Source organism: Lontra canadensis, unplaced genomic scaffold (assembly GCF_010015895.1).
Source record: "Lontra canadensis isolate GAN:19392208 unplaced genomic scaffold, GSC_riverotter_1.0 scaffold107, whole genome shotgun sequence".
Taxonomy (NCBI): Eukaryota; Metazoa; Chordata; class Mammalia; order Carnivora; family Mustelidae; genus Lontra; species Lontra canadensis.
In genome coordinates this window covers 4,606,942-4,634,927 of record NW_022631101.1, presented here as the reverse complement: position 1 = coordinate 4,634,927, position 27,986 = coordinate 4,606,942, and the positions used below count along the sequence as shown (strand labels likewise).

Below are 27,986 nucleotides of genomic sequence, written 5' to 3'. Positions count from 1 at the left end.
CCACTGGGAAAGGGGGACTGGACCGAAACTGCTTTGCGCCCCTGGGAAATGGTAATCACAGTGTCCACTCTGGCTGTCACGAAACGGAGTCCTGATGGCAGTCACAGAAAGCACGATGGACAGTAGGTTAAACACGAATTTATTTTTTTGTTCACATAACAAGAAGCTGGTAAGCAGAGTCCCCAGAGCGTCTGAACAGCTCTGCAGGCCCTTCCATCTCGGTTATGTCCGGGATGTGTCCCCGCACAGCACTGGGGGCGGCCATACCCCAGCACCACATCCTCAGTCCTCCAAACGCCCCAGATCCAGGAAGGGGTCAGGGCCCTACCTCCACCGGCCCACAGGGGGCCTTCTCTTCCGTCTCATTGGCTGGATCAGGATCACGTGGTCAGGTGTCGGCTCCACCGCCCGTCCAAAAGGGACCACGAGCCACCACCCCCTCCCCGTGCGGGTCCATGCCAAAGAGGCAGCCTCCTTCCTCCACCTACACGAGGACAACTGGACACGAGAAGTGTCCGTGTAAGCAAATCAGCTCATTGTGAGGGCACGGGAGGCACAGGCGGGAAGGCCGGCCCCGTTCACACCCTTCCTCTCCAGCCTCGGAGAGCAGGATGTAGCGCCTGTGCTGGGCGGGCCAGCCGGCCCCGGGGGTTAGGACTCTGCGCTTTCCTCTTCCTCCTCCTCCGGCAGGATCTCCAGGCTGCTGTCGGGCTGCGGGGCTGTGTCCTCGGGGGGCGGTGGGGCCGGTGGGGCCCGGCTGGGTGAGAGAGGCAGTGGAGAGGTAGGGGGCGAGGGACTTTGGGGCTCTGCAGGGGGCACCAGACCCAAGACCTCCTGCACGTTGTGGGGCAGCTCCTGGAGGGGTGGGGGTAGAGGCGAGAAGTCAGTAGTTTTACCCCCGGAGGGAGGGGGCAGGGGGGAGGCTGGTGGGAGAGGGGCAGACTCACAGGGCAGGCGGTCAGCTGCCGGTAGAGGGCCTCCGCCCGCGTCAGCACGTCCTCCACGCTCAGCTTCATGGTCAGCTCGTTGATGTGCTGTGGGAGGGGGTGGGTCAGGCCGGCCTGCCTGCCTGCCTGCCGGCCAGCACTCAACCACCACCGCCCGAGTGCCCACTCTGTGCCTCGTGCTGGGGATACAAGGGAGGAGACAGACTGGGTGGAGCTGGGGGCTGGGGGGAAGGGGAGGTCAAGTCCTTTCAGGCCGCTTGCCACAACGAAGGGAAAGGACACTGAGCTCTCCCCATGACCCTGCCTCGCGTTCATGTACTGGGGAAAGGGCAGGTCCCCCCTTCATGGGCTGGCCGCGGTCTGAGGGCACTGTTGGGAGCCAGGGATGGGATGGAAGAGGAGAAAAACAAGCCGGGTCTCCTGGCCACGGTGCTCACCACTTAGCCAACCATACTTTCCATAATCCTATTTGAAGTACCTACTACCCCAAGGTCCTGTGGCACAGGCACAGTGCCAGCTTCCACGGAGTTCACACCTCAGCTAACATGTCCGCTTACAGAGGTCAGGACGGGCAGGGAGGGGGACTTGGAAGGAGCCAGGGCCTCACCTTGAGGATCTCATTGGAGCCGAAGCCAGAAAGCATGAGGGTGTCACGCTCCATGTCCAGAATGGCACAGGCCACCAACAGGTGCAGATTGGGGCCAGGGAGCCCTGTCCACAGCACCTAGGAGAGCCAGAGCGAGGTGTTTATGGCCCAGCCTCTTCCTGAAGTCCCACCCAGGTCTGCCCTACCCCTGCCCGCTTCCCACCAACGTCCCAGCCCAGGACAGCTGACTGATTTCTCTTTCCTCTCTGCCCTCCCACCCACACCGGCAGGCCCACCTCCCACAGCCGAAGGACATCTGGGAAGGGGAATTCCCTCTTGAACCAGATAAGCAGCCACCGGAAGCAGAAGCAGAGGGAGCCAGAGTCCTGGGAATCTGGAGGAAGACAGTGACGGGAGGGGTGGTGCTCCGCAAAGAACAAGCTCAAACTCCATTCGAATCCCCTCCTAATTCACAGTGTGCAGGCCGGTCAGCCCGAGACGCTAAGAAGTTATACTGGCTGTAGGAATCTCTACCAGTCTAGGCAAGTAACTCGTGCCCAGCATGGGAAGGCTTCGGAGCTGAGCCAAGAACGCTCTGGGTCAACAGGAAGCTTTCCCATCCTGCCTTCCAGACTCCAGATGAGGTGAGCTAATTCCTTGCCCCACCATCACATAAAAGGGATGCAGGACACTCAGGGAAAAAATAAAAGCTATCAATACCCAGGGCGCCTGGGTGGCTCAGTGGGTTAAGCCGCTGCCTTCGGCTCAGGTCATGATCTCAGGGTCCTGGGATCGAGTCCCGCATCGGGCTCTCTGCTCAACAGGGAGCCTGCTTCCCTTCCTCTCTCTCTGCCTGCCTCTCTGCCTACTTGTGATCTCTGTCTGTCAAATAAATAAATAAAATCTTTAAAAAAAAAAATTAAAAAAAAAAAAAAAAGCTATCAATACCCAGTGCTGGCAGAGGTGTGAGGAAACGGACACTCACAGACTCGGCTAGCAGAAAGATCAGCTGGTAAGAATTTCCAGGAAAGGAGTGATGGGAACAAACATTTCAAAAGCCATAAAAATACCGCCCAGAATATAATGCCACTTGTTGGAATTTAGTCTAAAGGAACTATCCAGATGATACTCCTCATGATGCAAAATTGCAAATAAGCACAGTGCGCGGACAGGTTGGACCTGCTCTCGTACACAATTCAGACAGACAGATCGCCGCACAGTCGGGCAGCTGGTGTCCCAGCACCCCCGGAGTGGCCATGCCGAGGCCCCAGGCCCATCTGCCAAGCACGGGACTGCAGGGAGCCTGGAGGAGCCCGCTCGTGGGGCGCGCTCGTGGGGCGGGGACTCGCTGAGGATGGCTCCAAACCACGATCCCGCTTTCACATGGGAATTTTGCGTTCCGGCTTTTGCAGGGATGTCTCCCTTGTCTGGATCAGGCCCAAACATCCTGGAGCCCGTCTGTGGCCACTTCCAGAGACTGGCGGGGGCGGGGGGGGGGGGAAGGGCGGAGGAAGGGAGGCTCTGAGCGCCCCCACCCACCCGCCCCCGACGCCTGCCCGCAGAGACACTCACCCAGGAAGTCGCAGAGCTGCGGGTCCAACACCCGCAGCAACAGCAGCAGTTGTCCGAGCTGCCGCTTCATCGTCTCCTGACTCTCCTCGAAGTTCCCGTGCTGCGGGAGGGAGGGCCACGTGAGGAAGCAGACACCACCCCCACCCATCCTCAGAGGCCCTGTCTCCGCGCCTGCCTGGGGCCTCACCACGAGCTCCATGAAGCCACAGAAACACCAGAAAGCATCCACCTCGTTCTGAATGACGTAGAGGATCGGGGAGAGGAGGTCACTCATGCCCTGGACGTAACCTGGACAGGGGTGGGGGGAGAAAGGAGGTCAGGGCCCAGCCCAGGCCCCCAGCAGCCCCCAAGGGAAGGCCTGGCCCCCAGCGCCCCCCGGGGCTGGCGTCGCACCAAGGTCAAAGTGGTACATGCAGTAGGTGAGAAGGATGTCGTTCAGCAGGCCCAGCCCCGGGTTCTCGGGGCCCTCATAGAATTTGTTGGTCCGGTCAGTGCGGCTGACGTCTCTCTCTGCGAACACAGGGCGCAGAATGCAAAAGTGAGAATGCTGTGGGGGCCCGTCCCTCCTGGCCGCGGGCACCAGCCCCCGGCTCCTCCCTTCGGCAGACCCCAGGCAGGTGTGAGTTGGTCCGGAAACCACCTGGAGCACCCTCGAATGAGGCACTATGCTTGCCACTTGCCAGATCGCCACAGCCTCCCAGCGACCGACAGTTACTGAACCATCCACAGACTGGAAACTGAGGCTCAAGGAGGCAAATCAGTTGTCAAGATCTCACAGCAAGTAGGGAGCAGATTTGAACCCAAGGAGTCGGGCTCCCTTTCCCTGCCCCATCCCATCTCCCCACTGAAGATGACATCATCCCTACTCCTAGGGAGGCAGGGGCCTTCCCTGTGCCCTCCCCGATGTACCATGTCTGCACCTCACCCCTGCCCAGCAGCCTACCGATGAGGCTGCGGTAACCGTGCAGCAGTGAGTTCCTCCGCTCCTGCTCGGGGCTCACGGATTTCCACTGCAGCTTCATTCGGAAGTACTCATCCCTGTGGGGGAAGGGGAGGTGAGACACGAGGCCACCGAAGCAGGCTACCTACTCATCTTTGCCACCGCTCCCCCTGCCCTGTGCCGCTCCTGACATCTCTCATGACACACAACGTCCTTGTGAGTTTTTCTTTAAAGTTTTTTTTTGGGGGGGCGCCTGGGTGGCTCAGTGGGTTAAGCCTCTGCCTTCGGCTCAGGTCATGATCCCAGGGTCCTGCGATCGAGCCCCGCATCGGGCTTTCTGCTCAGTGGGAAGCCTGCTTCCTCCTGTCTCTCTCTCTCTGCCTGCCTCTCTGCTACTTGTGATCTCTGTCAAATAAATAAATAAAATCTTTAAAAAAAAAAAAAAAGTTTTTTTTTTTCAAGTGATCTGTACCCCCACCATGGGGCTCGAACTCATGACCCCAAGATCCAGAGTCACACACTCTCCTGAGCTAGCCAGGGACCCCACTGTGGGCTTTTGTTCAGTCTGTCATCCCCACCGGACAGAGAGCACCAGGGCAGGGACCAGGACACGCAGCAGGGGCACAACGTGTAGTGTACCAGGAATGAGAAGCAGGCCCCCTGGGGTAAGGAAGCCGGCTGCAGAGTGACGACAGCTACGACATTATACTGCTAGAACAAAAACTGATGCCCACGGGGGACGAGCCTGCCTGCTTACTGCCGTCTCCATGTGTGACGGCGGGTGCCCAGCACGTGGTGGGCTCATGACTGACGACTGCGGAGCGAGCCCATCGGCGCACCTGTGATGGGCCAGGTACCGTGCCGGGATGGGGGACATGGTTGGCTGGGGTGGCCGCAGCGGCTCTCACTCACGTTTTCTTGCGCACATGGGCCTTATGCTCCTCGGCTGAGCCCTCCCAGCTGAGGTACCCCAGGAGGAACTTCCAAGCTTCGCGCCTCAGGCCAGGGCTCAGACCCTGGGGGACAGAGTGGGGCCAGCGGCTCAGAGTGGCCTCCTCCTGGCCGCCCGTAAGCCGTACCTAGTCCCCCCACCCCACAGCACACAGTCAGCACCTCACCCCGGAGAAGATGCGGGCCTTCAGCACGGGGACCTGCTGCAGGCGGCCCTCGGGGCCCACATGGTGGGCCCACTCCTCCTCGGTGAGCGGAGGTGCCCGCTCCACGGCCGGCCGCGGCCCCAGCTCCACCTGCGTGACACAAGGCCGGTGAGCTCAGGGGCTCCCACACCCTCCCTGGCCCCGGCCCCGCCCACCTGCAGGACAGTTAAGGGGCAGGGTGGGAAGCATCCCTCCCCAGGGTCAGTACCAAAGCCACCTCCGTGTCAGGAAGCTCCCCTTCCCCCACAATAACGGGAAATAGGTACACAGGTTCCAAGCACTCTCCTCGAAGTCCCTCCTCATGCGATCTATGACTGGGGTGCTGTATCATCCCCGTTCTGGGGGAAAAGGAGGCCTAGGGAATTAATCACCTGCCCAGGTGACAGCCAGAAGACAGCAGGGTCCACCTGATACTCACACAGGAAATGACCTCAAACCCAGGCTCCGGCTCGTCATCAGGGGGTGGAAGAAGGTCAGGGGAGGCCCCCTCTGGGTGTGGCTGCAGGGCTCCCCTGAAGAAGTTAGTCACACGGGAGAAGCTGCTGAAGGTGGTGGAGTAAGGGTCCTGGAGAAAGCGCTGCGGACAGGGCCAACAGGGTGCTCACAGCTGCACCGCACCCTTCCTCACCCAGTACGGTGGCCCTCCCTGCCCACAGGCGCCAGGCTGGTCAGTGGGACACTCACAGACACCACGTTGGAGCTGTTCTGATCGAAGAGCTGGAGGTGATGGAAGGAGCTGGAGAGGGCCGAGGAGTCGTGGGGGAAGACAAGGTAGAGGCGGGGGTCCTGCGGGGAGCTGAGGAGGGGCAATGTGGTGACACCCAGGCAGAGGGCCCCGCGTGCATCCCCTCCCCCTCGGTCCAACCGCCCCTGGGGAGTCCCTCACCTACAGCCTGACCACAGCTGGACCCCAGGGGTGGACACTCAACCCAGGGCTGGCCACTGAGGGCCAAGGCCCTCCTGCCTCCCACAGGAACCGATTCAGGGACAGGCCAGGGAGAGGCAGCTCCGGGATGCTGCTGGGGAAGGAGCTGCTTCGGTCACCAGGGCTGCTAAGGGACCCCCGGAGAACAAAACCAAGTTAAGAGGGAAAAAGAGCAATTCTTCCTAAGTTCCAGGACCCAAGTCCTGCCTGAAATCAAACCCCGCCTTGGCTTTGCTGATTCCCTTCATCTGCCTTTGTTTGTTTGTTTTTTTAATATTTTATTTATTTATTAGACAGCGAGAGAGGGAACACAAGCAGCGGGAGTTGGAGAGGGGGAAACAGGCTTCCTGCCGAGCCGGGAGCCTGACCCCAGGACTCTGGGATCCTGACCTGATCCACCCAGGCGCCGCCCCCTTTGTCTAACTTTTTAAATCTGCTTGACAGCCCTGAGGGGCCAGGCTGCAGCCGCAGGGGCCCAGGGCCTGCCACAAAGGCCCAGTGCTGGGAAAAGGCTCACCTGGCCAAGAGCAGGTAGCGGCTGAGGACCCGGAGAAGGGCGCGGGTCCCCCCTCGGTGAAAGTGCAGGGCAGGCAGGGAGCCCCCAGCCTGGGTCACCAGGACCAGGTAGGCCCAGCTGAGGCCCGGCTTGGACCGGCGGATGGACTTGAGCTCCCCGAGACTCACCGTGAAGGCCCAGGAGCCCCGAGGGGAACTGGGCTCTGTACCTGGGGAGGAGCACATGTTGGGAGCAGGCCTGGGGAGGCAGAGGCAGCGCAGATATCCATGGGGAGCCACGTCTCCTTGGAAACACAACTGACTTGCTCGACAATCTCCCTTGGCTCCCTGTGGCCCTCAGAGCGAAGACTGTGTTCTTAACCTGGTGGCAGTTCTCCTGCCCCCCACGCATCTCCTCTCCAGCCCTTCCTTCACTCCAGACCCCACACTCCAGTGTCCTAAACACACCCAGGGCCTCTGGCCTTGCATGGCTACCTTCTCTGCCGGGGAGAAAACTCCCAGGTGTCCCCCAGGGCCGGGGGCTGGCATCACCACCTCCTGGAAGGCTTCTCCATTCTCCGGAGGGGCCGGATGCCTCCTCTGGTGCCCCCAGAACCTTGTAGGACTCCAGGATAGCCCAAATCACCCTCTCACCCCACAACTGTCACCGCCACAGCCTGGACACCTTCACAAGCAGAGGATTCCTGCCGGGGTGCCCACAACCCACCCAGGAGTCTGGAAAGATGAGCAAGACTGCAAACCCCGGAGACCCTGCCAGGCGGGACCTGGGCCGGGGACAGCGCTGCACCCCGATCCACGTGCCTGAGACTGGAAGGCCAGCGACGGACGGTCACCTTGACTATGGCCAGCAAAGTCTTTGGAGCCTTGACCTCTGAGGGTAAGACGTGTCTCCACCTGCCCCTCAGGGGCCCGGGCTCAGCCTACCTCTGGTGGGCTCTAAGTGACGAGACTGTGGCCGCACAGTGCTGATGACAGCCCAGTCGGGTTCATAACCAGGGTCAAAGGTCGGTTCCTCCTCAGAGGTGCAGGAATCACCACCACTGACATCCTTGGGAGAGGAAAGGAAGAGAAGGGAGTGAGGCGCTGTGGATTCAGGGTTTCCAGATCTGAGCCGCAAGGCTGCCCTGGAAGGCAGCCCCGGTAAACAAATAGGGAAACTGAGGCAGACGACAGTGCAATCAGCCAACAGTGCTGGCCACAGGCCGTGGGGAAGGACAGGGAGGGGACAAAGTACAGGAGAGCTGCAGAGACCAGGAGTCCCTTTCACGGGCTAGTGTACGCCTTTCTGTCAGGCAGAGGCTGGAAGGCGAAAACTACATTTCCCAGACTCCTTTGCAGCTACGGGTCACACCACAAGGCGGAGGCAGAACGCGGGAAGGAGGCAGGGGCAACTTCTTGCCGCTCCGGGAGAGGGGGGGTTGGGGGAGGTGGGGGTGCTGACGAGGGAGGCTCCTGTTTTCCCGCACAGAGAGGTGACTAGGGTGGAGGTGGTGGCTAGCTCTGCGTCCCAGCGCCCAGTCACTGGCTTGGTGAGGGTCCAGTGGCTTCCTGCCCTTGGGTGGCAGCTCGGGTGGTAGTGTTCTTGGGTCTCCGCAGGCTCCACGATGATCTCTCCCCACTGCCCTCATTTCAGAGGTGGTGGCAGCTCCCCGGGCGGGTCAGTTCTGCAGGGTCAGTCCTGTTCTGCCGGCTCGTACAAATCCGCCAAGCCTCTACTGGTCTGCCTTGAATCCCTTCCTGCTGAAAGTAACTGGAGTGTCCCAGGACTCCTGCAGTAAAACCCTGCACGAGGGTCCTTGTTGGAAGGACCCAGACAATGAGTCCACCCAAAAGCCGTTTCTCTGCTCCTTCCAGGTGCACAGAGCCCCTCCCACAACAAAGCCTCCCACTGTTTGCCTTCTCAGCCTTTCTTGTGGTTCCGTCTCCTGCCAGTGGGAACCAAGATGCCGCCTCTGGAGAGTTTAAAAGGAGGAAAATTCCTGATAAAAAAGGGCACCTACAGGGCGCCTGGGTGGCTCAGTGGGTTAAAGCCTCTGCCTTCGGCTCAGGTCATGATCCCAGGGTCCTGCTCAGCAGGGAGCCTGCTTCCTCCTCCCTCTCTCTGCCTGCTTTTCTGCCTACTTGTGATCTCTGTCTGTCAAATAAATAAATAAAATCTTTAAAAAAAAAAAAAAAAGGCACCTACATAAGCGACCACCACCCTATTCAGGCCAGTCTTTGGAGGCTGTGGAAGGAGAACACGGCGTCTGGAGCTTTGGCAGCCAACTAGGGCCATGAGGCGAGTCACAGAGACACCTGTCCACGAGGCTGCTGAGTCAGCCCCGGCAAAGCCATCCCATGTCTTGCGGGGCGAATGGGATATTTCACCAACGTTTACATGACATAATGAGAGTCAACACCGCCTTCCGCCAGGCCGGCGTTTGCAGCCCTCTGCCTCTTGGGCACACAGCAGGGTCACAGCTCACTGAGCTCTGCTGGCTGGGTGTAGCCACGCAGCTGGCTCTGACCAGGGGACTGCGAGGTTCCCCTTCCAGGATGGACTGTTTAACTGCCAGGGAAGAGCTCTTGCCCTCTGTCACGAGGAATACAGCTGCTCTAGCAGCATGCTTCCCCGACCAATCACAACGAACAGAGCTCCTCAGTCAACCTGCAACACAGGGAGCGAAACCAGTCCCAAAACACTGGAGCTCCAGTAGCCTTTTTGGACCACAAGGCAGCCGTGAGGATGGCAGAGCAATGCTGGAAGGAAGCCAGGTTGGTGGTGACACGTGGCCTTTTCAACGGGAGAGGCAGGCGCTTCTATGCAGCTGAAGCCGCTGTCACTTCTGTTTCTATCCCACGTAGCCGAAAACAACTCCTCGCTGATGCAGAGTCTGGGAAACGTCTTGCTTTTCCCGATGAGCGGAAGAGATGTGACTGGCACCCTGCTCGCCCCCCTCTTCCTGCCTTAAAAGGAGGTGCGACTGAATGAGTCATCTAAAGGTGACCAGGGCATGCACAGGAGGGTCTCGGTGATCCAGGCCCTGACGTCGCCAGCCAAGGCCAGCAGTTCCATCTCTCCGAGTGTCTCGTGAGAGGAGAGGAATAAATTTGTCTCCTTAACTTGTCACCAGACTGATTTTGTGTTCCTTGGAGCCAAGTGTATCCTGCGTGCGTACGTGCCTTTTCCACTGAAGCCTGCCTCAGTGGGTATCTGTTAATCGAAAACGAGAGGACCGAGGAGGACAGCCACATTTTCAAGAAAGGCACTCAGCTGGCCTGTGAGGCTGACGAAAAATGCAGAATGCTGGTTGCTTCTTCCTCAACCCTGGGAAGCCGGGTTCCTCAGCAGAATTCTGGAATCTCCATTTGTTACCCACTCCCACCAGGTTACTCAAACACCACTGCCCCAGGTGAGGCTTCCTTCTCTCTCCCTGACCCATCATTCTAACCTCCCTGACCTCCCAGCCTCCATCCTCCCTCCATTTGGCCCCTCTGCCCATCCCCCGCATGGGTTTCCCGACAGAGCTTTCCATATCCACACCCTTCTCCTCCCATGGTTTCCCCGGGGACCCCCAGAACACAGTCCAAGCTTCTCAGCTGGGCATTTCAGGCCCTACCACCATCCCAGCAACCCCCCCTCTACAGAGACATCCCATCTCCTCCTGTATCCTGAAATGCCCTTCCTCCTGCTGTCCCTGAAATACCTTCTTACCCCCTTCTCATCCTTAGAGTTTCAGCGCAAATACCTGCTCCCTCCAGAAAGGGGCATGCCTTTGAAACCACAGAGTCTGGGTTCAAACCCCAGTTCCAACACTTCCTAGCTTTCTGACCTTACAAAAGGGGCTTCCAATCATTGTGCCTCAGTTTCCCAAAATAGAATGAGGGTGAAGACTGAGGCAGGGTCTGGGGTAAACTCATCTCTGGGTCCCAGCACAGGGCCTGGTGATGAAAAGTCTGTAACAATCTCTAATAAAAGCCTCAGAAGTCTCTCATAACAAAAAGAGCAAAGTCTGGTACTGAGAGTAGGAAGAACCCCTAGAAAGTATAGTTTTCCGCCCCTGGGGAAATGCCACACCCCTTCAAGTTCTTGTGGACTCAGAGCCCGTGAAACCTGAATCCACGGGCTGTGTTGACCTCCTGCACCATCACAGGGCTCTCCCAAAAAGGAAAGGGGATGAGAGGGCTGCCTCCCCACCGCTATGAATCTCATGGTGTGTGCTTTCTTTCAAATGGGTACCTTCAGCCCCATTTCACAGAGAAAAGAAAACCAAGGGGCCAAGAGAGCCTAGACCCCAACCAGGATCATATATGCTCCAAGAGTAAGTCTGAGATTACACCCAGGTCCTTCAAATGTCTTCCACTGCCCCAACCTGGGAAAAAACAAGTGGAGAAAGGGGAACGGAGGAAAGCCTACCTTCTTGGAGAAGAGAATTTGGGTGGAATCGCCAGCCTCCTCTATCGGAACCCAGTGCAGAAGGACATCACTGTCCTGAGAAAAAAAAGAGGGTTTAGAGGGACATCCCCCCCCCAATCTCCCCAAGTCGTATTTCCAGACTTCTTCCCTCCTCTGGCCCCTCAGACTTACAAAGCCCCTTCTTTCGCTCCAGTCCGCACCCCCTGCCTTCCCACAGTCCCATCGGGACCTCCAGACCATACGCCTCCAGATGCCGCCTCCAACCGGCTCTGGGCCTGCCCGAGCCCTGCTCCCTTCCGGCCCACCTTCTCCACAACGCGGATGACGCCAGCGATGAGGGAGTCCGGGTCTTGGTGCTTCTTAGCACTGGTGTGCAAGTACACGCCACCTTTCTCAAACACCACCTGGGGACAAAACCAGTAAGGGGCGGGACCCAAACGCAGGAAGAAACCAGGGGGCGGGGCCCACAGGCGCTTCCCGGCCGCCCACGGGGCGGGGCTAAAAGGTAAGCGTCTAACCTAGGGCAGTGGAGGAGAGGGTGACAGCGCATTTGTAAACGAACGGTGTGTTCGCTAAGGCTCATTGGGGTTCCCAGAGCCCGGGCAGGGCGTTGGGGCGAAGCCGACTACCGGAGGGCGTAGCTTCGCATCCACAGAAAAATAAGAACGCGTTTCCATTGCCTACCCTGTAACCGGCTCCCTCCATAGTCGCCGCCGAGGTCCCACTCCTCCGGCCCTCTCCCTTTCCGGGTCATCGTGCTGTCACATCCGGATAGGAGACTCCCCTCAAGCCTGGGCAGTGGTAGCGCCCTTGCCTGTTCTAGAACAGGAGAGGGTGTAACCCATCTTTCAGAATGGGGTGGTTGAACTTGAACCACGAGGGTGTAAGTCACATGGCGCAGACGGCGAAGGTGGAGCAGGCCCGCGAGAGTGCGCAAGCGCAGTGCCGTTCCCCCGCCACGAAGTAAACAAGGGGGAGGGTCCAAGGGCTCCACCTCCTCGCCCAAGCTCTCGCCGAAACACCGGCTTCTTTCTCCATGTTGTGTACTGGCATCGAAGCCAATGAGATGCCATTTTGCTCGAGGGCACGGCCAAAGCCTGGCTGCTGCGGCCATGTTAATGCGGGGCAGTCCCATCTCCCTGAGGGGCGCGACATCGAGGTCCTAGAAAAGAAACGGGTAAAGGAAAAGAAGGTGAGAGGAGGTGTACATCACAAGTGGTGCCGAGGGACCTGGGTTAACGGGATGAAGCCGTCAGTATCCCTGGGAACGAAGCGGACCCCGTCGAATTCCTGAGTCACCGTCGGGAGGCGGCGGCCTGAGCCGCCATATTGAAGCCTGGCAAACCGTAGCAAAAAAAGTTGCCTTATTGGATCTTTCCCCACTTTGGCGCTGAAGGGGGATAAGTTGGAGGGAGAATCCATATACATTTTGGGCAAGCGATGCCATGTCGTTAATGGGCACTGCTTTCCTCCACTTCTGTGGAAAAGGTCGACGATGGGTAAGGGGCGTCAGGTCGCTGGCCTTAGTTTACTGTGGTCCTAAGAATGCACGTGGCGACGGCCGTATTTGGAGCAAATCGAAATGGTTCTGGCTCGTTTCCGGGCAAGCTGAAGCCGTTCTTTCACCATCTTTCTTATGGGCACCCTGCTGTCGCCATTGCCCCACTGTGATCCGATGATGTTCCCGTGGCCATTTTGGTCTCGGGCGGCCGGATGAGGGAGGCGGAGTATGCAGCGTGGAGGCGGGCCAGCCTCGCGGAAGTGACGCAAGGCGCCGCCATGTCTTTTGAGGGCGGCGACGGCGCCGGGCCGGCCATGCTGGCTACGGGCACGTGAGTGGAGGCGGCGTTGTGAACCGCGGTGTGGGGAGGATTTGGCTGTCCAGAGGAGAGGGGCGCTGGGAGGGCGAGCCGCTCGCGGGAGGGGTATGGCCTGCGTAGATCAGAGGGCAGAGATTTTCCAGCGACCCTACGCTCAGCGCTGGAAAGGGGTCGCCCGCGGGAACCGTCGTGTCTGACCCAAGGCAAAACCTAGACAGCCTTATCCTCCGGTCTCCAGACCCACGAGGATCCTTGCCTTGGTCGTGGATCATCTCCACGGGGTCTGGGGGTTGCTCTGGGGGTCCTGGGGGCGCCCCTCACCCGTCCAAAGGCGGGACTTCCGGTCCTGGCCCCCACCTGGGCGGGATTTCCTGTTTTCTTCCTAGAGAAGTGGGTTTTTCCTGGACCCCTGGCCGAGGTGGGGGGGAAGGTTCCTGAGAGGTCAAGGAAATGCCCAGACATTCAGCTTTCCCCCCCGGCTACGCGGAGTAGTGGGTGGGGAGGGCATCCTCGAGTTTCTCCCGCTTTCGGGGGTGAGAGGCACTGCCACTTTGACAGGTGGTTGGAAGGGGGCTTCACTAGCATCCCTCATTCTTTGGCGGACTTCGCTTCTTTCCTCACCTCTTCCTAGAGTCATTTTCTTCAGTTCACCTCCTCGCCTCGTATTAAGAGGCCAATTACTTTAGCTCTCCCCTCCCCTTTCTGTGGGGGACAAGTCTCACCTTTCCTTAATCCTAAAGTTCTCAGTTTGGGGGGTTGGGGAACCCTCCATCCATCTCTGAGCTCCTTAGAGGATACAGGACTTCCTCCAGCAGCTGGAAGGGTGGCGTCTTCCCTGGTCTTGGCCACTCTACTTTTGGAGAACTCACTCCAGAGAGCCCTCAGGCCTTTGCAGAGAGGCGTGAGTTGCCCTCCTGTTTGCCCAGGCCTCCTCCTTACAGCCGGGGGACCCTCCCACCCACTCTCCCCCATTTCAATCTTTTCAGTCCTGTAACTACCCTAAGATCTAGGACAGAGAGTTCAATCCTGATGTCCCAGGGATGTGAGAGCCCCAGGCCTACCACAGCCAGGCTGTGTGACCTGGGGTCAATCATTTCCCTGCCCTGAGCCTTGGTTTCCTCGGTCAGCTAGGGGAGACCCTTAGCCGCCTCTCAGTTCTGTTGGATTTTGGAGTCAGGCAGAGAGCAGAGTCAGTCCTGCTCTGACCCATTTAACTTCTGGGCCCTCTGACGAGTCCCTGAGGCTCTCTGAGTCTCACTTTCCCCATCTGGACATAAAACTTTGCTGCTAAGGAAGGCAAGATGGCATTTGGGACTAAGAACAGGCTCTCCTCTCCAGCCCTATGACCCTAATCAAAATACTGAATCTCCCTGGCCCTCAGTTTGCAGCTGAAGTGGGGTGATAACAGCCCCTCCCTGGTAGGGTTGGGGAGAGGGTGGGATGAGAATGGTGATTGACGACCTGCTTGGCATCCCTGCCTGGCCTGTGGGAAGCGCTGGGTGAATTTGCTCTGGGGTCTGTCACGATTAGTGCTGGTTGTGTTCTTGCTGCCTGTGGCTTCCAGCAGGGGCTTTGTACTCCACGAGCCTTGCTTGTCTCATCTGGGAGGGAACAGCTCCCACCTTAGTGGGTCAGATCGGAAGTGAAATGACAGATGTGGGCTCCCTACAGAGTCGGTGCTCAGCAAACACTGGCTTATGTGCTTAGGAGTTGAAAAGGGCCAGCAAATTGAAATCAGGCTACACATGACCCTGGCTGGACTAGAACCTTGCTTGAATTCCTCCAGTGAGGGGGGGTGCCCCCTACCTCCTTGAGGAGGCTCCTCAGCTTCCCAGCCGCCCTCGCTCAGCCACTCTACAGGAGGAAGAAAAATGAGGCACAGAGAGGGCCAGTGAGTGCTCCAAGGTCACACAGCAGGTTTGAGATGGCAGGAAGCCAGCCCCCGTGCCCCTTGCTCTTTTCTCTCTTTCTCTTATTTTAAGTTTGTCTATTTATTTAAGTAATCTCTATACCCAGTGTGGGGCTCGAACTCATGACCCCAAGATCAGGAGTCGCATACTCTTCCAGTTGTGCCAGCCAGGTGTCCCAACCCTTTGCTCTTTTTATCTTGACCTTGGGGAGCTCACAGTGTGATGGAGGAGGCAGACAGAGGTACAGTTGTCTTAAGCTCAAGGGAGGGTGAGCTGTAATGGAGGTAGCCCAGGGCACTGTGCGTCTAGGGAATCAGGATCAGAATCAGAATCAGGGTCAGCTGATCCATCCTGGGGCATCAGGGACGACTTCCAGAGGAACTGGCAGAAGTCTTTTCAGAAGTACAGAGCTTCATGTATGGAGTCTCAGCGAGAGCTCCGCCCCTACTCTCTGAGGCCTGCCACTGAGAGGGGCAAGGCTGGTGGCTCTGGGATCAGCCTTCCAGGCTCTCCCTCGGGTAGCTCCACAGCGACTGGGGAGACGGAGGTGGACCCACTCAGTCCTCCCCCAGAGCACCCTGTGCTAGAATGGGGGGATTCACAGACGTTGTAGCCTGAAGAGGGGGGACTGATCTGATCTGGGGTGAGGGAAAGCTCCTTCCACGCTAGGGTGAGAGAAAGATTGACAAGTAACTGGTGGACACGGGATCGGGACTGTAGGTCTCAGGCCTCAGAAGTCTGGAAGCGTGTGAGGCTGAGCGGCCACAACTCTGTGCTGGGGAGACTAGGGAGGGGCAGGGGAAGGCTGGGAGGTTCAGGAAGAGGCGGGAACCATGGTCCAGCAGAAGGAGTGCTGGCCAGGCCTGTCGTGTCAAATCTCCTGGAAGCCACATTAAAAAAGTAGAAGGAAAACAGATGAAATTCATTTCCACCATATAGTTTATTTAGCCATTATGTCTGAAATGTCGTGTTTTCGACGTGTGGTCAACGTCAGACTACCACTGAGACCTTTGACATCCTCCCTCTTTTTACAAAATCCTCAAATGCCAGTGTGGATTTTGTGCTCCTGGTCCCGCTCCCCTTGGACCTGCCACATCTCATTCCTTAGTCACATGTGACTGGTGGTTCTGTATTGAACAAGGCAGGGCAAAGGGTGGGGGACTGGGGCTGTGAAAACTGGATGGACCAGGAAGGATGGGGCTGGAGGGTTGGGGACGGATAGAGTCAGGAGGTCCGGGTGGGGAGGAATTTGGGGGAAGGGGGTGAGCCCCGCTGGGGACAAGGTCGCCGGAAGGGATGGGAGTGGTGTCTAGGGGCAGATGGACGCCTAGGGGCAGGTGTAGACTGCGCAGTCAATCCGCTGGGCTTCAGCTCTCTGTCCTGCTCTGCTCTGCAGGGCGTGGATGGCGTCGGGGCGCCCCGAGGAGCTGTGGGAGGCGGTGGTGGGGGCCGCTGAGCGCTTCCGGGCCCGGACAGGCACGGAGCTGGTGCTGCTGACTGCCGCGCCGCCCCCACCGCCCCGCCCGGGCCCCTGTGCCTATGCAGCCCACGGGCGTGGGGCTCTGGCCGAGGCCGCCCGCCGCTGCCTCCACGACATCGCCCTGGCCCACAGGGCCGCCGCCGCTGCCCGGCCCCCCGCACCCCCGCCAGCACCACAGCCACCCAGTCCTGCGCGGAGCCCACCTCGGCCTACCCTGGCCAGGGAGGACGACGATGAAGATGAGGACGAGCCGACAGAGACTGAGACCTCTGGGGAGCGGCTGGGTGTCAGCGACAACGGAGGTGAGACAGGCTGGGGCTGGGTGGCTCTTGGCTTGGCAAGTTGCCTCCAAGGGCAGTTTTCCTGGAGGGGTGGGACTTGCCTGTCTCTGAGCCCTGGTGTTCTGTGGCAGCTGCAATCACAGAGAGCCTGGGGGGGCGGGCTGGCTTGCCTGTGCCCCGCTGTGTGACTCTGAGCAGGTCATGGCCCCTCTCCGAGCCTGTATCCTTACATGTTAACCTGGGGCCAGCTCTGGGCTGGAAGGTGCCAGACAGAGACACAAAGCAACTCAGGCCTCGCCCCCCACACCCTTTTAAAAGAATTTATTTACTTATTTGTTACAGAGAGAGAGTGTGAGCATAAGTAGGGGGAGCAGGAGAGGGAGAAGCAGACTTCCTGCTGAGCAGGGAGCCCTATGTGGGGCTCTATCCCAGGATCCTGGGATCACGACCTGAGTCGAAGGCGGATGCTTAACCAACTGAGCCAGTCAGGTGCCCCTTGGGCCCTTTTCTTGGGGAGACTCCCTGTCTGGCCAAGGAATTGATAGTCCTGACAGGAGGCAGTGCCCTGTGGAGCCCATGGGGTCGGGACCTGAGCTGGGAGCTTGAGCAGAACAGGAATTGTTTCCAAACATGCGGTGGCTAATACTTGTGAGAACAAAGATGGGAGTTACAGAGGAGTCAGGGGCGCAGGCAACGGCTTAAGGAGGCCAGAAGGAAAAGCCACTGGCTGTTTTGGAGGGGAATCCAGAGGTTGGATACTTCGAAGAGACTGGACTATAACGTTCGGGCTTTGAAGAGTGATTAGGAGTTTGCAGGAAGGGCTCAGTAAGCAGGACTTAACTCATTTGTCGTTACTACTAACGCTGGCTTCTTCACTGGAGAAAACCCACATAGGGTTCAGGGCACAGCCTCGGAGCTAGGTGGCCCGGGTTCAGATCCCAGTGCCATGGTTATTAAGTGGGAGACTTGGGGCAAGTGGTTTAACTTTTCTCTGCCTCCTGGTCCCCGTCGGTCAAACAGCGATCATCATCGTCTCATACTCGGTCTGTATTTTGAGTCCTTCATCCCAGACGTCGTGCGGATTTCGTGTCTGTTCAGCCAGTTGCTTTCATCCGAGGGTGTACCAGACAGAAACTGGATTCGTGCGGATGACCAGGCAGATAACTAGGAGAAGGGTGTTTGAGGCAGAGGGAACGATTCCAGGAGCCCTGTGGCTTGCAAGGGCCTGGCGGATGCGAGGACTGGGGAGGCGGTGGCGGTGGAAGGTGGCTGGAGCAGAGAGTAGCAGGGACCTGACCGGCCTGGGCCGCTAACACCCACAGGGCTTTTTGTGATGGACGAGGATGCCACACTCCAGGACCTGCCCCCCTTCTGTGAGTCGGACCCCGAGAGCACAGATGGTAAGAGTCCCAGGCTGTCCCCACCCCTGGGGGGTGCTGGGATGAAGGCAAAGGCAGAGGCTGAAGTCTGCCCTCTCTCCCAGATGGCAGCCTGAGTGAGGAGACCCCTGCTGGCCCCCCAGCCTACTCAGTGCCCCCGGCCTCAGCCTTGCCCACACAGCAGTATGCCAAGTCCCTGCCCGTGTCCGTGCCCGTCTGGGCCTTCAAGGAGAAGAGGACAGAAGCACGGTCATCGGATGAGGAGAACGGGCCGGTGAGGAGCAAAGGGGAGGAGAGGAGAGGAGGGTGGAGGGAGGGACTCAGAGCCACTTCCTCCAGGAAGCCCTCAGGGATGGAAGCCACATTTCCTAGGATTGATCTTGCCATCCACCTCCTGAGGCAGGTTTTGGGGCAGAACCCTAAAGGTTTAACAGCTGCAGCCTTACAATGTACCCCAGTGCCTTGCAGAGAAGGTCTCTTCTGGGTTTTCAGGAACAGCTTCATTTACAGAATACTTGCTCCAGCCAAGACACGGATATTTTGATATCCCTTCCAGAAAGGGAAACTGAGGCTCAGAGGGTTTAGATCACCTTCTGTCCCCACCCTGCATGTTCCTGGCTCCTCCTGGAATTTGCCCCTCCCCCACTGCCTCCCATCCAGTCCTCCCTGTGGCCCTCATGGGCTGGCCTGGGTGGCTCTTCCTCACCTAGCCCTGAACCTCCCCGAGGCACAGGGAGTATCTGTGACTTTCCCGAGACCTCAGCTTGGGAGGGGCAGGGCTGGGATTGGAACGCAGCCTCCTTTCTGAAAGGAGTTACAGATGGCAAGGGTGGAGGCCCTGCGGTCTCATGGTCCCCTTCCCCTTGGTGCCTCTCAGGAGGCTCATTCACACAGTGGCTGCTGCTGCTGCTATCTGCACTGCCACTGGAGGAAGCCCAGTTAACAATGTTTGAGGCCCGAGTGGTGGCACTGGGCTGGTCTCTGAATGGGCGGAGGTCCAGCCTTTGTCCATGGCCTCTCCCATTCCGGGGAAGGCCGGACCCAGCGCACAGGGCGTCAGGCCATCTGGGAGATTGCACTAGCTGCTGGGGCTGCAGACAGGATGACAGGGCCCCTCCTTGGGGGAGGCCAACCAGAAGAGGGGCCCTTTCCCTACAGCGCGGGCAGCATGGTAGTGGACAGTACTTGAGCAATCACTGTGCTGATTGTCTCAGGCTCTGTCATCAGCCCCGCGTTTTAAAAGGGGAGACCAAAGCCTCAGGAGATGAAATGCTTGTTGACAGCTAGCCGGTGGCAGAGGCCTGATTGTTCCGTGACTCAGTGCCAAGCCCAACCCAAATCTTGAGACCTGACTCTCTGGGTGCACACAGCCTTGATGGTCAGCAGAGTGATGGTCACCAGAGCAGCATAGTTCCACTGTGTAAGAAGGAACTGGAAGGCAGTGGGACAGGTGGCTGTTCTTGCACATAGAGTCAGGCCAAGAAGGGGAGGAGAGGGGCAGGAAGGCTTCATGCAGGAGGTGGTGTTTTGAGTTTGGTAGGAGGATCTTCCGCGGAGCAAGTCAGGATAAGGGGCCTTCGCGGGTGTAGGCAAAGTGCTGGGGCGGGAGTGGGGGAGGGGTGGGGCGAGGGCAGGGCCGCAGCGGGCGCTGACCCGCCCCGGTCCCGCAGCCCTCTTCGCCGGACCTGGACCGCATCGCGGCGAGCATGCGCGCGCTCGTGCTGCGGGAGGCCGAGGACACCCAGGTCTTCGGGGACCTGCCGCGGCCGCGGCTCAACACCAGCGACTTCCAGAAGTTGAAGCGGAAATACTGAGGCCCGGGGAGAGCGCTTCCCGGCCCAGCGTCCGCCCCGCCCCACACTACACCCCTGCCCCGCCCCCGGGGCCGGCCAATCCGAGTCCGACCCGGGACCGGCTCCTCAGGTCCCCGGGGCCCCGGGATTGCACCCTCCCTCCCAATCCCTGCCGTCCTTCCCTCCACGACCTTCTCACGCGCCGAGGAGCGGGACCTATCTAGTTTCCCTATTGGGTTTGTCGCCGCTTTCTTTGCCCGGCGACAGATTCGTTCGATTAAGGGATTGGGTCGCTCCCAGATCGGGGCGTGGCTAGTTTAAAGCCCTCGCAGGGGTTACCCGTCGTTTTTTTGCCTAGCAACAAGGGCTTTGCCTGCGCGGCATTGGTTGAAAGAGAATAATCAAGCCCCAGGATTGGGTAGTAGCAAGCCCGTTCGGCCTAGAGAATGGGCAACTCCTTCATTTGATTGGCTTGAACTCAAAGGGCTTAACCAATATCCTGGGAGTAGCCATCCCCCCCCCCTCCCTTCCTGGGTTTTCCCCGCCTGATTGGTTCTAGCCTCCTGAGGGCGTGGCCAAACCTTCCTCCTGTACCCAGGATTGGCCTGCGGCCTTAAATTTACGTTCTTTACACTACTTGGGACTGGGGTCGTTTCTGACCGAGTCCTGACTAAGTACCCCTCTGCCCCCTTCCAGGGCTGGCCCAATCCTGTCCCTGCATCTGACACCCTCTCATTGGTTCCATCCCATAACAGCCTGCCAATCGTAGTCCCGTCCTTGCACCCAGGACGGCACCAGCTCCCGCCCCTCTCCCCCCACCCCCACAGGTGCCTTAAAGGGCCCTCGTCCACCCAAGGTGGGAGGCAGGGGCCCTCGCTCTCCGGCCCTTGTGTGGGGGAGAGAGTCGTGGGTGGGGATCGGGAGTTGGGAGGGGTGGTCTGAGATTAAAGAGTTTTACCTCTAACAAATGAGTATAAAGTGTGTTCATTCAACAAACACTTTGTGAAGCCGAAAGAGCGGCATCTCACTGATTTTTTTCAGTGCAAAGCTGGGAGTTGGAATTACTGTCCCCATTTTACAGACAAGAAAAGAGATTCATGGGGTGTGAAGGAAGAATTCCAGTCCTATGTGACCATTAATCTCCAATCTTCTGGGGGACGAGTGTTGGAATGTGAATGGTCTTTAAGGAATCAGTGTTCTGAGTCCACATAGTCCCCAGCAAAGCCAGGAACGTCCAGCTGAGGCCGGGAGTTTTCTGCCTAATACAAGACAGCTGAAGATTAGAGAACAAATGGCACCTGGTGCGATGTCTGGGTCGGGTCAAGTAAACCTGGAATCTTCCTCTCCCATCAGACCACCACCGGAGGAATGCTAGCAACAGACAAGACTTAAAGGGAGAGCTGCCAGCCAAACACTTGTATAAAGTTATTTACATCTACTAACTCCTTTAATCATCCGAGTAACTCCATGAAGTGGAAATTATACCCTCTTTAAAGATGAGAAAATTGCTGTACTGAGGGTTGGGGCTACTGTCGGGGGACTGACAATCATCCTCAAGTGGAAAAGTTTCTTCCCCTGTAACTAAGGGAGAGAATGTTCAAGGTGTATAGAGGAAAATCTGTGAACAGAGGACCCACACCCCCTACTGGACGGAGCCTCTCATTGCTGCAGGGGAGATGAAGGTCAGAGCAGCTACGCCGCAGTCGGGGCGGGGCTTCTGCCGGGGGAGGAGCCAAGGCCCTGCCCCCTTCCGGAGGGCGAGTCATTTCCGTCCGCCGAGGAACAGAGAAAGCAGTCGGCGGAGTTGCGGGCAGAGCGCCTCGGGCAGGAATTCCCTGGTCGCAAGTGGCAAGTGACCCCCGGTCGGGACGGTGAGCGCGGGACCGAGTCAGGGGTGCGCGCGAGCTTCTTGGCCTTTGCCCTGGAATGTTAGGGTCGGGTTCGCCGCGGGACTGAGCGGGGCGTCGTCGCCTGGGAAACGGCGCGAGCCGGCGGCAGGCGAGAGGGTGGGATTTCCGGATCCTTCAGCGGAAGAAGGGAAATTCCTGGCTGGGGCGGGGGGCGAGAGGAGGCGGGACTTCCTGTAGCAATTTGAGAGCGACCTGCCACTCAAACCTGTTTACCTGTTTCCCTTCAGGCTGGCGCCCGGGATGGCCGAGGTGGAGGCCCAGGGCCGCCTGTGGCTAGAGAGTCCCCCTGGGGGCGCGCCCCCTATCTTCCTGCCCTCGGATAGACAAGTCCTTGTCCTGGGCCGGGGACCCTTGACCCAGGTTACCGACCGGAAGTGCTCCAGAAACCAAGGTGGGCGGGGCCGGAGCTGTGGGGGGTGTGGCCCGCTGCTGGCGCGGGAACTCGGTCTTGGGGAAAGGGGGACAGCCAGTCCAGTAAAAGGGAGCTGCTTGGCCACCGGGCTGGATTGCGTGGTGTAGCTAGTCCTGAAGTTGGTAGGTGCCCTCTGGGGAGCATAGAGAGAGAAATGCTGTGCCTGATCTGGAACTAGCCAGACCCCTTAGTGGGGAGGGGTGGAGCCAATCCCGAGACAGTTATCAGAGGAGGATGCTCACAGGTCACCGTGAAGGTTTGAGTCAGGTCACGACCCTTCCCAAGGAGAGAGCCCATCCTAAAAGTACTTGTTTTTGAGCAGGGCTGGGGGGTAATGGGCGAAGCCGAGGACCTGCATCTAGCCACACGCGTCATCGAGGAGAAGCCAGTTCTATACAGAAAAATGCCCGCCCTGCCCCTAGGCGAGAACCGCCTCACGGGCAGTCCTGAGGCCTCTGATTACTGCATGTCAAGGAGACAGCCGATCCCATTTGAAAATAAACTGCTTTCCCTCCCGAGTGGGATGTAGTGTCCCCATCACATGGCCTGAAGCTGGCCATGTTCCCAGTAGTGGGGAAGGCACTCGCACAAGGATGCACATTCTGACCCCACACTCTCAACCCTCAGTGGAGCTGGTCGCAGACCCCGGGACTAAGACTGTGGCAGTGAAACAGGTACCAGTTCCTCGACAGGTCTGGGGGTGGCGTTGGGGAGGAATGGCAACTCAGCAGGCCCATTGGAAAGACCTGGTTTGGAGGGGAGCGGGTGTGGCGAGTAGAGAAGATCACGTAGAGCTGCCCCTACAGCGGGTATCCATCCACGTTTAAAGTGGTAAGACTGGAGCCTGTAACTTTCACGCATCCCTGATTGGTGGTATACAGTGGAAAGGCGGGGCTTACCGGTCTGATTGGCAGGTGGGGAAAGGCAGTCCTTGAGTGGGGGGTTTGAATCAGAGGGGCTGTTGGTTCGGGATGCAGTCAATCCCAGCTCCTCCCTCTCCCTCTGCAGCTGGGAATTAACCCCTCAACTGCTGGGACCCAGGAGCTGGCTCCGGGGTCAGAAGGCTCTCTGAGGTTGGGGGACACACTGTATTTGGTCAACGGCCTCCACCCGCTAACCCTGCGCTGGGAAGAGGCCCGCACACCTGAATCCCGGCAGGACACTCCGCCCCGCACCCCTCCGGTGGCTCCAGACGTGGCACAGAATGTTGAGCCGCAGAAAAAGCGGATGCGAAAGTCATCCCCAGGCTGGGAGAAGTTCGAGAAACTGCTAGTGTTTACTGCACCTGGGGTGAAGCCCTGCGGCAAGGTGAGGCGGAGGGAGCCACACAGACTGCCCCCCGCCCCCCGCAGGTCCTTCAGCCTCTCTTAGCTTCTGCTTTTTTGTGAAGCAAACCTGATGACAAATTCAGGGGATGTTGTAAGCCCTGGGGAAATCGATGTCTGTCAGCCCCTGCCTGACCCACTGAAACCACAGGAGGGAACACCCATCATTTTAGCAGAGGTCCGGAGCCTCGAGCTCATGGGGCCCCAGGCCACCCGCTCTGAGCCCCACTGGTCTCACCAGTAAACTGAAGAGCCCGAGAAAAGCTCGTGGCGCCTCCTCGACATGGGGTTAGCACCTGAGCAACTTCACTCCTGTTTTTATTGTCCCAGTCGGCCTTCTGAGGCAGAGGCCAGAGGAGGTGGGTGGGTAGGACGTGAACCCCATTTTAAAACTGCCAACCCTGGGGCTTCGAAGGAGTAGGAGGCGGTACAGTGTAGATCTCAGGCTGTGCGCTCCGGGGAGGGGTAGGGACCCATCCTTGCCGTGGACCTTCCTTCCGTAAGATGTGCGGGCGCTCTGTGACTCAGTTTCCCCTTGGGTGACAGGTGCGTGGTAACATCTCTACCTTGCGGGGGTGACGTGACGCAGCCTGTGAGCCCGGGGATCAGAGGCATAACAGGGTTGATGTTCCTCTTTTCTTGCTGACGTCAGGTGGCTGGCTTTGATCTGGACGGGACCCTCATCGCCACACGCTCTGGGAAGGTCTTTCCCAGTGGCCCCAGCGACTGGAGGTGAGAAGAGGCAGAACAAGATGGGCAGTGAGGGTGAGGCCGGCACCCCCTCCCCACCCCGTGGGGCTCCGGGTCACCCTTCTGCTTTCCCGTCCGCCCCAGGCTCTTGTATCTCGAGATTCCGCGGAAGCTCCGGGAACTGGATGCCGAGGGCTACAAGGTGTGTGTGCTTCTGTGTGCGCTGACCGGGTCCCAGGGCAGGCCGGGGCCCTGGCGAGGAGGGCGCCACGTGACATCCCTGTGCTCCCCAGCTGGTGATCTTCACCAACCAGATGGCCATTGGGCGTGGGAAGCTGCCGGCAGAGGAGTTCAAGGCTAAAGTGGAGGCCGTGGTGGAGAAACTGGGGCTCCCCTTTCAGGTGTGGCTGCAGGGGAGTCTGAGGGCCATGGAGGTGGGGGGGATGGGGGCCTAGAGGGAGGGGCAGAGAGGAGGAAACAGAGACCCAGGGAGAAGGTACAAAATCCAGGGGGGGGGGGAGGGGGGGGGGTTGGGGGCCCTGGGAGCAGCCAGAGGCCCTGGGCGGTTCTGCTGGCAGAAACCCCATATAAATGGCAGGTTCCCGGGCACCGGGAGCTCTCTGGGTTGGTGAGGATTGGGGCAGCATCCCTGGCACCCACGTGCCCTCGAAGGATTACAGGAACGAACCCAGGATGGTGTCTGACTTCCGCCCACAGGTGCTGGTGGCCACGCACGCCGGCTTGTACCGGAAGCCGGTGGTCGGCATGTGGGACCATCTGCAGGAGCAGGTGAGCGGCGGCCTCCCCCTGGCTCCCCTCTTCCCTCACTCAGCCCAGGCTCCCCCTGCAGGTCTCTGGTGTTTGGCCTCTTCCCTTCTCTCCCTTCCATCTCCTCCCCTGGTCCTTGCCTCCTGTTTTCCTCCTGCCCCCGTCTGTGGGTACACGAGGGCGGGACTCCTGAACCCTGAAGACCCGAGTGGGTGGGCAGGAGATCACACGTTCGTGCGTTCTTCTGTGTGTGCATTTGTTGTGAAGCGCGACAGCTTTTTGAGCTGAAGGTCAGCGTACAGGACAGACGTGCTGGGCGCTCACGTACCCGCCAGGGCGCAGGCTGTGGATGCACAGACCGGTGTGTGAGCCAGCAGGAGGGGTGAAGCCAGGGATGGCAGGGTTTACCCAGGGCGGGCAGGTCATGCCTTTCCCAGGTGCTCTCGGGGGTCTGCAGCTGGGGAGGGAGGGAGCCATGTGGGTAGCTAGAAGAGCGCTCTAGGTTGAGTAGCTGCAAGTATAAAGGTCCTGAAGCAGGGCCGTGACTAGTGTGTTCTGTTCCGGGACCATGAGGTCTGGGCAGCTGGAGCTTCGAGGATGATGGGATGAGGCTGGGGCGTGAGGTCAGAGAGCTGGCAGATGAGAGACTGTGAGGGGGGCCTCAGGTAAGGGTTTCCCTTTTACCAGCCCAGGAGCAAAGAGTGCTCAGGAGGGTTGGGAGGGGAGGAAGCTCGGGAAGTAGGAACTGGCACCCTCTGGTGGCCGAGTGAGGAACAGACGGGTGAGGGCAGAAGCCCAGAGCCCAGAGCCCAGCCGCCTGGATGGACAGTCCGGGATGCAGGTGGTGGCAGTGAAGGAGGGAAGGGGCCTGACACAGGGCACAGACAGAGCGGAGCAGCCCCATGGCACCCTTTAGTATTCTAGGGGAACGGATGCAGGAGTGGCGTCCTTAATGCCCATGGGCTTCTCCCTTGTCCCTCCCAGGCCAACGAGGGTGTGCCCATCTCCATCAGGGACAGTGTCTTCGTGGGAGGTAAGGACCCAGGGCTGGGGAGAATGTGGATCCCTCAGGGCCAGGGACTTCTGTCCCCAAGGTCGCTGGTGACATGGGGCTGTGTCTCCTGTGTTCCAGATGCAGCTGGGCGCCCAGCCAACTGGGCCCCTGGGCGGAAGAAGAAAGACTTCTCTTGCGCAGACCGTCTGGTGAGGCCCCTGTCCCCTCCTCGCCAGGAGCCGTGTCCCCACCTTGTCTGACGTCTGTGCCCCCATCCCCAATCCTCACCCAGTTCGCACTCAACCTTGGGCTGCCCTTCGCCACACCGGAGGAGTTCTTTCTGAAGTGGCCCGTGGCCAGCTTTGTGCTCCCCACCTTTGACCCGGTGAGGCCCTAGGGACAGGAATGGGGGGCGCGGGGGATGGGGAGGGGGTCACACTCATCGTGTCCACCTCTCCCAGAGAACCATCTCCCCCTCGGGGCCGCTCTACCTCCCGGAGTCCAGCTCCCTCTTGAGCTCCGACCCCGAAGTGGTGGTCGCCGTGGGATTTCCTGGGGGTGAGACACCCTGACTCCCAACCTGCAGAGGCCCCAGCCCGGCTCTGGGTGCTCAGGCCACCCCTGACCCTGCCCCTGCTTCACAGCTGGCAAGTCCACCTTCCTCCAGGAGCACCTCGTGTCTGCGGGCTATGTCCACGTGAACAGGGTGAGCCACGCACCCCCAGGCTGTAGGCAGGGGCACCCGAGGTCCTTCCGCCCCTGCTTGCCCCCCGCCGACTGTGGGCTCCTCACCAGCTCCTTGCTTCCCCTGCACCTCTGCCGTCCTCCCTCCTGCAAGGTCTCCCCACACCCTCGTCCTGCTGTATCCCTGCACCCCCACTTAGGGTGTTGCCTCATGTCCCCTAGGACACGCTGGGCTCGTGGCAGCGCTGTGTGACCATGTGTGAGAACGCTCTAAAGCAAAGGAAACGGGTTGTGATTGACAACACCAACCCAGACCCTCCGAGCCGGGCCAGGTACGGGGGTCCCAGGGTGGCTCTGGGCAGGGGGAGGGGTGGTCAGGGCCCCTGACCAGCCTGCCACCTTCTCGGCCCCGACAGGTACATTAAGTGTGCCCGAGACGCAGGGGTCCCCTGCCGCTGCTTCCTCTTCACGGCCACCCTGGAGCAGGCTCGCCACAACAACCGGGTGAGCCGGCCTGCGCCCTTGTGTCGCGCTCCCCTCCGTCCCCCCAGTTCCCAGGCCGCCCCTGTGACCCCTGCTCCCCCGCCCCCCGCAGTTCCGAGAGATGACGGGCTCCTCCCACGCCCCCGTGTCAGATGTGGTCATGTATGGCTACAGGTAAGCAGCCTCCCTGCAGGGAGGCCCCAGGAGGCGGGGGTGGGGGGGCAGACGGGCGCTGGGCCCGGTCTCACGGCCCCCCTCGCACCCCCTGGCGCCAGAAAGCAGTTCGAGGCTCCGACCCTGGCGGAAGGATTCTCGGCAATCCTGGAGATCCCGTTCCGGCTGAATGTGGAGCCCGCGCTCGAGCGCCTGTACTCCCAGTTCTCGGAGGGCTGAGCGCCCCCCACCTGTCCGTGCCCCTTCCCCTACCTGCACCCCCATCCCCAATAAATCCTGTTTTTCTTTATGCTTGAGCAGCACTGTGCTGGGGAGGAGGGTGGTCTGCTCAGGACAGGCAGGGCTGGGAGCACCGGGCTGCTGGCCTCACCCACAGAGGGTAGTTTAGGCTTCTCAGACCCATGGCTGTGGGCACCCTAGACTGAGGCTGGGGAACCCCCCAAGGAGGTGGAGGGAGCTCTTCCCTGCCTGCGGCTGCCCAGCTACAGAGCCAGCCGAGGCTCAAGCGATGGGACCCTGAGGACGAGGGCTGGACCCCCGTTTGGTGAGTGAGAAACCACATCCTAGACTTGACCTCAGGGGGGTGGGCTGGAGCTGAGCAGTGGAGGGGTGGGGGGGGAAGGGGGTCCTGCTACTGTCCGGGCCCAGCCTGTGTGTGCTGCCAGCCAGGTGCAGCCTGATGAACCCACAGGGACGGAGGAGAGGAGATGGGGTCCCAGAACACGGCCGGCCGGCTGCAGGGAGGACAGGCCACCGGCCATGGCTCACCAGGGACGGACCAGCCACTGAGGGCAGCTCCATGAAGTATGCGGTTTCCTCCCGGCTCTGGTGACTGATCTCAGAA

General features: G+C 59.6%; 3 protein-coding genes across 11 annotated transcripts; 2 read left to right on the top strand and 1 right to left on the bottom strand.

Annotated features, from left to right (window-relative positions):
• Nucleotides 1-122: 122 nt before the first annotated feature.
• TBC1D17 (TBC1 domain family member 17) lies at nucleotides 123-11,886 on the bottom strand. Of its 3 annotated transcripts, XM_032838953.1 has the most exons (18): nucleotides 11,724-11,884; nucleotides 11,345-11,443; nucleotides 11,040-11,114; nucleotides 7,568-7,691; nucleotides 6,645-6,852; nucleotides 5,887-5,998; nucleotides 5,621-5,779; nucleotides 5,164-5,292; nucleotides 4,958-5,061; nucleotides 4,049-4,143; nucleotides 3,499-3,615; nucleotides 3,293-3,393; nucleotides 3,106-3,205; nucleotides 1,830-1,927; nucleotides 1,555-1,671; nucleotides 948-1,034; nucleotides 621-855; nucleotides 123-498 (listed from the first exon to the last, which is right to left on the bottom strand). In XM_032838953.1, the coding sequence occupies exons 1-17, from the start codon at nucleotides 11,742-11,744 to the stop codon at nucleotides 652-654; spliced, it is 1,950 nt and encodes a 649-aa protein (XP_032694844.1). In that variant the 5' UTR covers nucleotides 11,745-11,884; the 3' UTR covers nucleotides 123-498; nucleotides 621-651. The 3 variants fall into 3 exon arrangements, with proteins under 3 accessions (XP_032694844.1, XP_032694845.1, XP_032694846.1); XM_032838954.1 differs by lacking the exons at nucleotides 11,345-11,443; nucleotides 11,724-11,884 and adding an exon at nucleotides 11,211-11,328; XM_032838955.1 differs by lacking the exons at nucleotides 123-498; nucleotides 621-855; nucleotides 948-1,034 and adding an exon at nucleotides 1,060-1,126 and having other exon boundaries at nucleotides 11,724-11,886.
• A 223-nt stretch (nucleotides 11,887-12,109) lies between these two features.
• AKT1S1 (AKT1 substrate 1) lies at nucleotides 12,110-20,666 on the top strand. 3 transcript variants are annotated; one of them, XM_032838964.1, is made up of 5 exons: nucleotides 12,110-12,231; nucleotides 16,166-16,551; nucleotides 17,853-17,930; nucleotides 18,014-18,183; nucleotides 19,580-20,666. In XM_032838964.1, the coding sequence occupies exons 2-5, from the start codon at nucleotides 16,173-16,175 to the stop codon at nucleotides 19,721-19,723; spliced, it is 771 nt and encodes a 256-aa protein (XP_032694855.1). In that variant the 5' UTR covers nucleotides 12,110-12,231; nucleotides 16,166-16,172; the 3' UTR covers nucleotides 19,724-20,666. The 3 variants fall into 3 exon arrangements, with proteins under 3 accessions (XP_032694855.1, XP_032694854.1, XP_032694856.1); XM_032838963.1 differs by lacking the exon at nucleotides 12,110-12,231 and adding an exon at nucleotides 12,781-12,871; XM_032838965.1 differs by lacking the exon at nucleotides 12,110-12,231 and adding an exon at nucleotides 13,375-13,760.
• Nucleotides 20,667-21,462: 796 nt separating this feature from the next.
• Nucleotides 21,463-27,684, top strand: PNKP (polynucleotide kinase 3'-phosphatase). Of its 5 annotated transcripts, none has more exons than XM_032839212.1 (17): nucleotides 21,463-21,554; nucleotides 21,840-22,003; nucleotides 22,652-22,698; nucleotides 23,033-23,332; nucleotides 24,002-24,081; nucleotides 24,184-24,241; nucleotides 24,333-24,440; nucleotides 24,757-24,828; nucleotides 25,792-25,840; nucleotides 25,940-26,010; nucleotides 26,094-26,186; nucleotides 26,263-26,359; nucleotides 26,446-26,507; nucleotides 26,708-26,817; nucleotides 26,902-26,989; nucleotides 27,081-27,142; nucleotides 27,244-27,684. In XM_032839212.1, the coding sequence occupies exons 2-17, from the start codon at nucleotides 21,853-21,855 to the stop codon at nucleotides 27,359-27,361; spliced, it is 1,566 nt and encodes a 521-aa protein (XP_032695103.1). In that variant the 5' UTR covers nucleotides 21,463-21,554; nucleotides 21,840-21,852; the 3' UTR covers nucleotides 27,362-27,684. The 5 variants fall into 5 exon arrangements, with proteins under 5 accessions (XP_032695103.1, XP_032695100.1, XP_032695102.1 ...); XM_032839209.1 differs by having other exon boundaries at nucleotides 21,465-21,573; XM_032839211.1 differs by having other exon boundaries at nucleotides 21,465-21,596.
• Nucleotides 27,685-27,986: the final 302 nt, after the last annotated feature.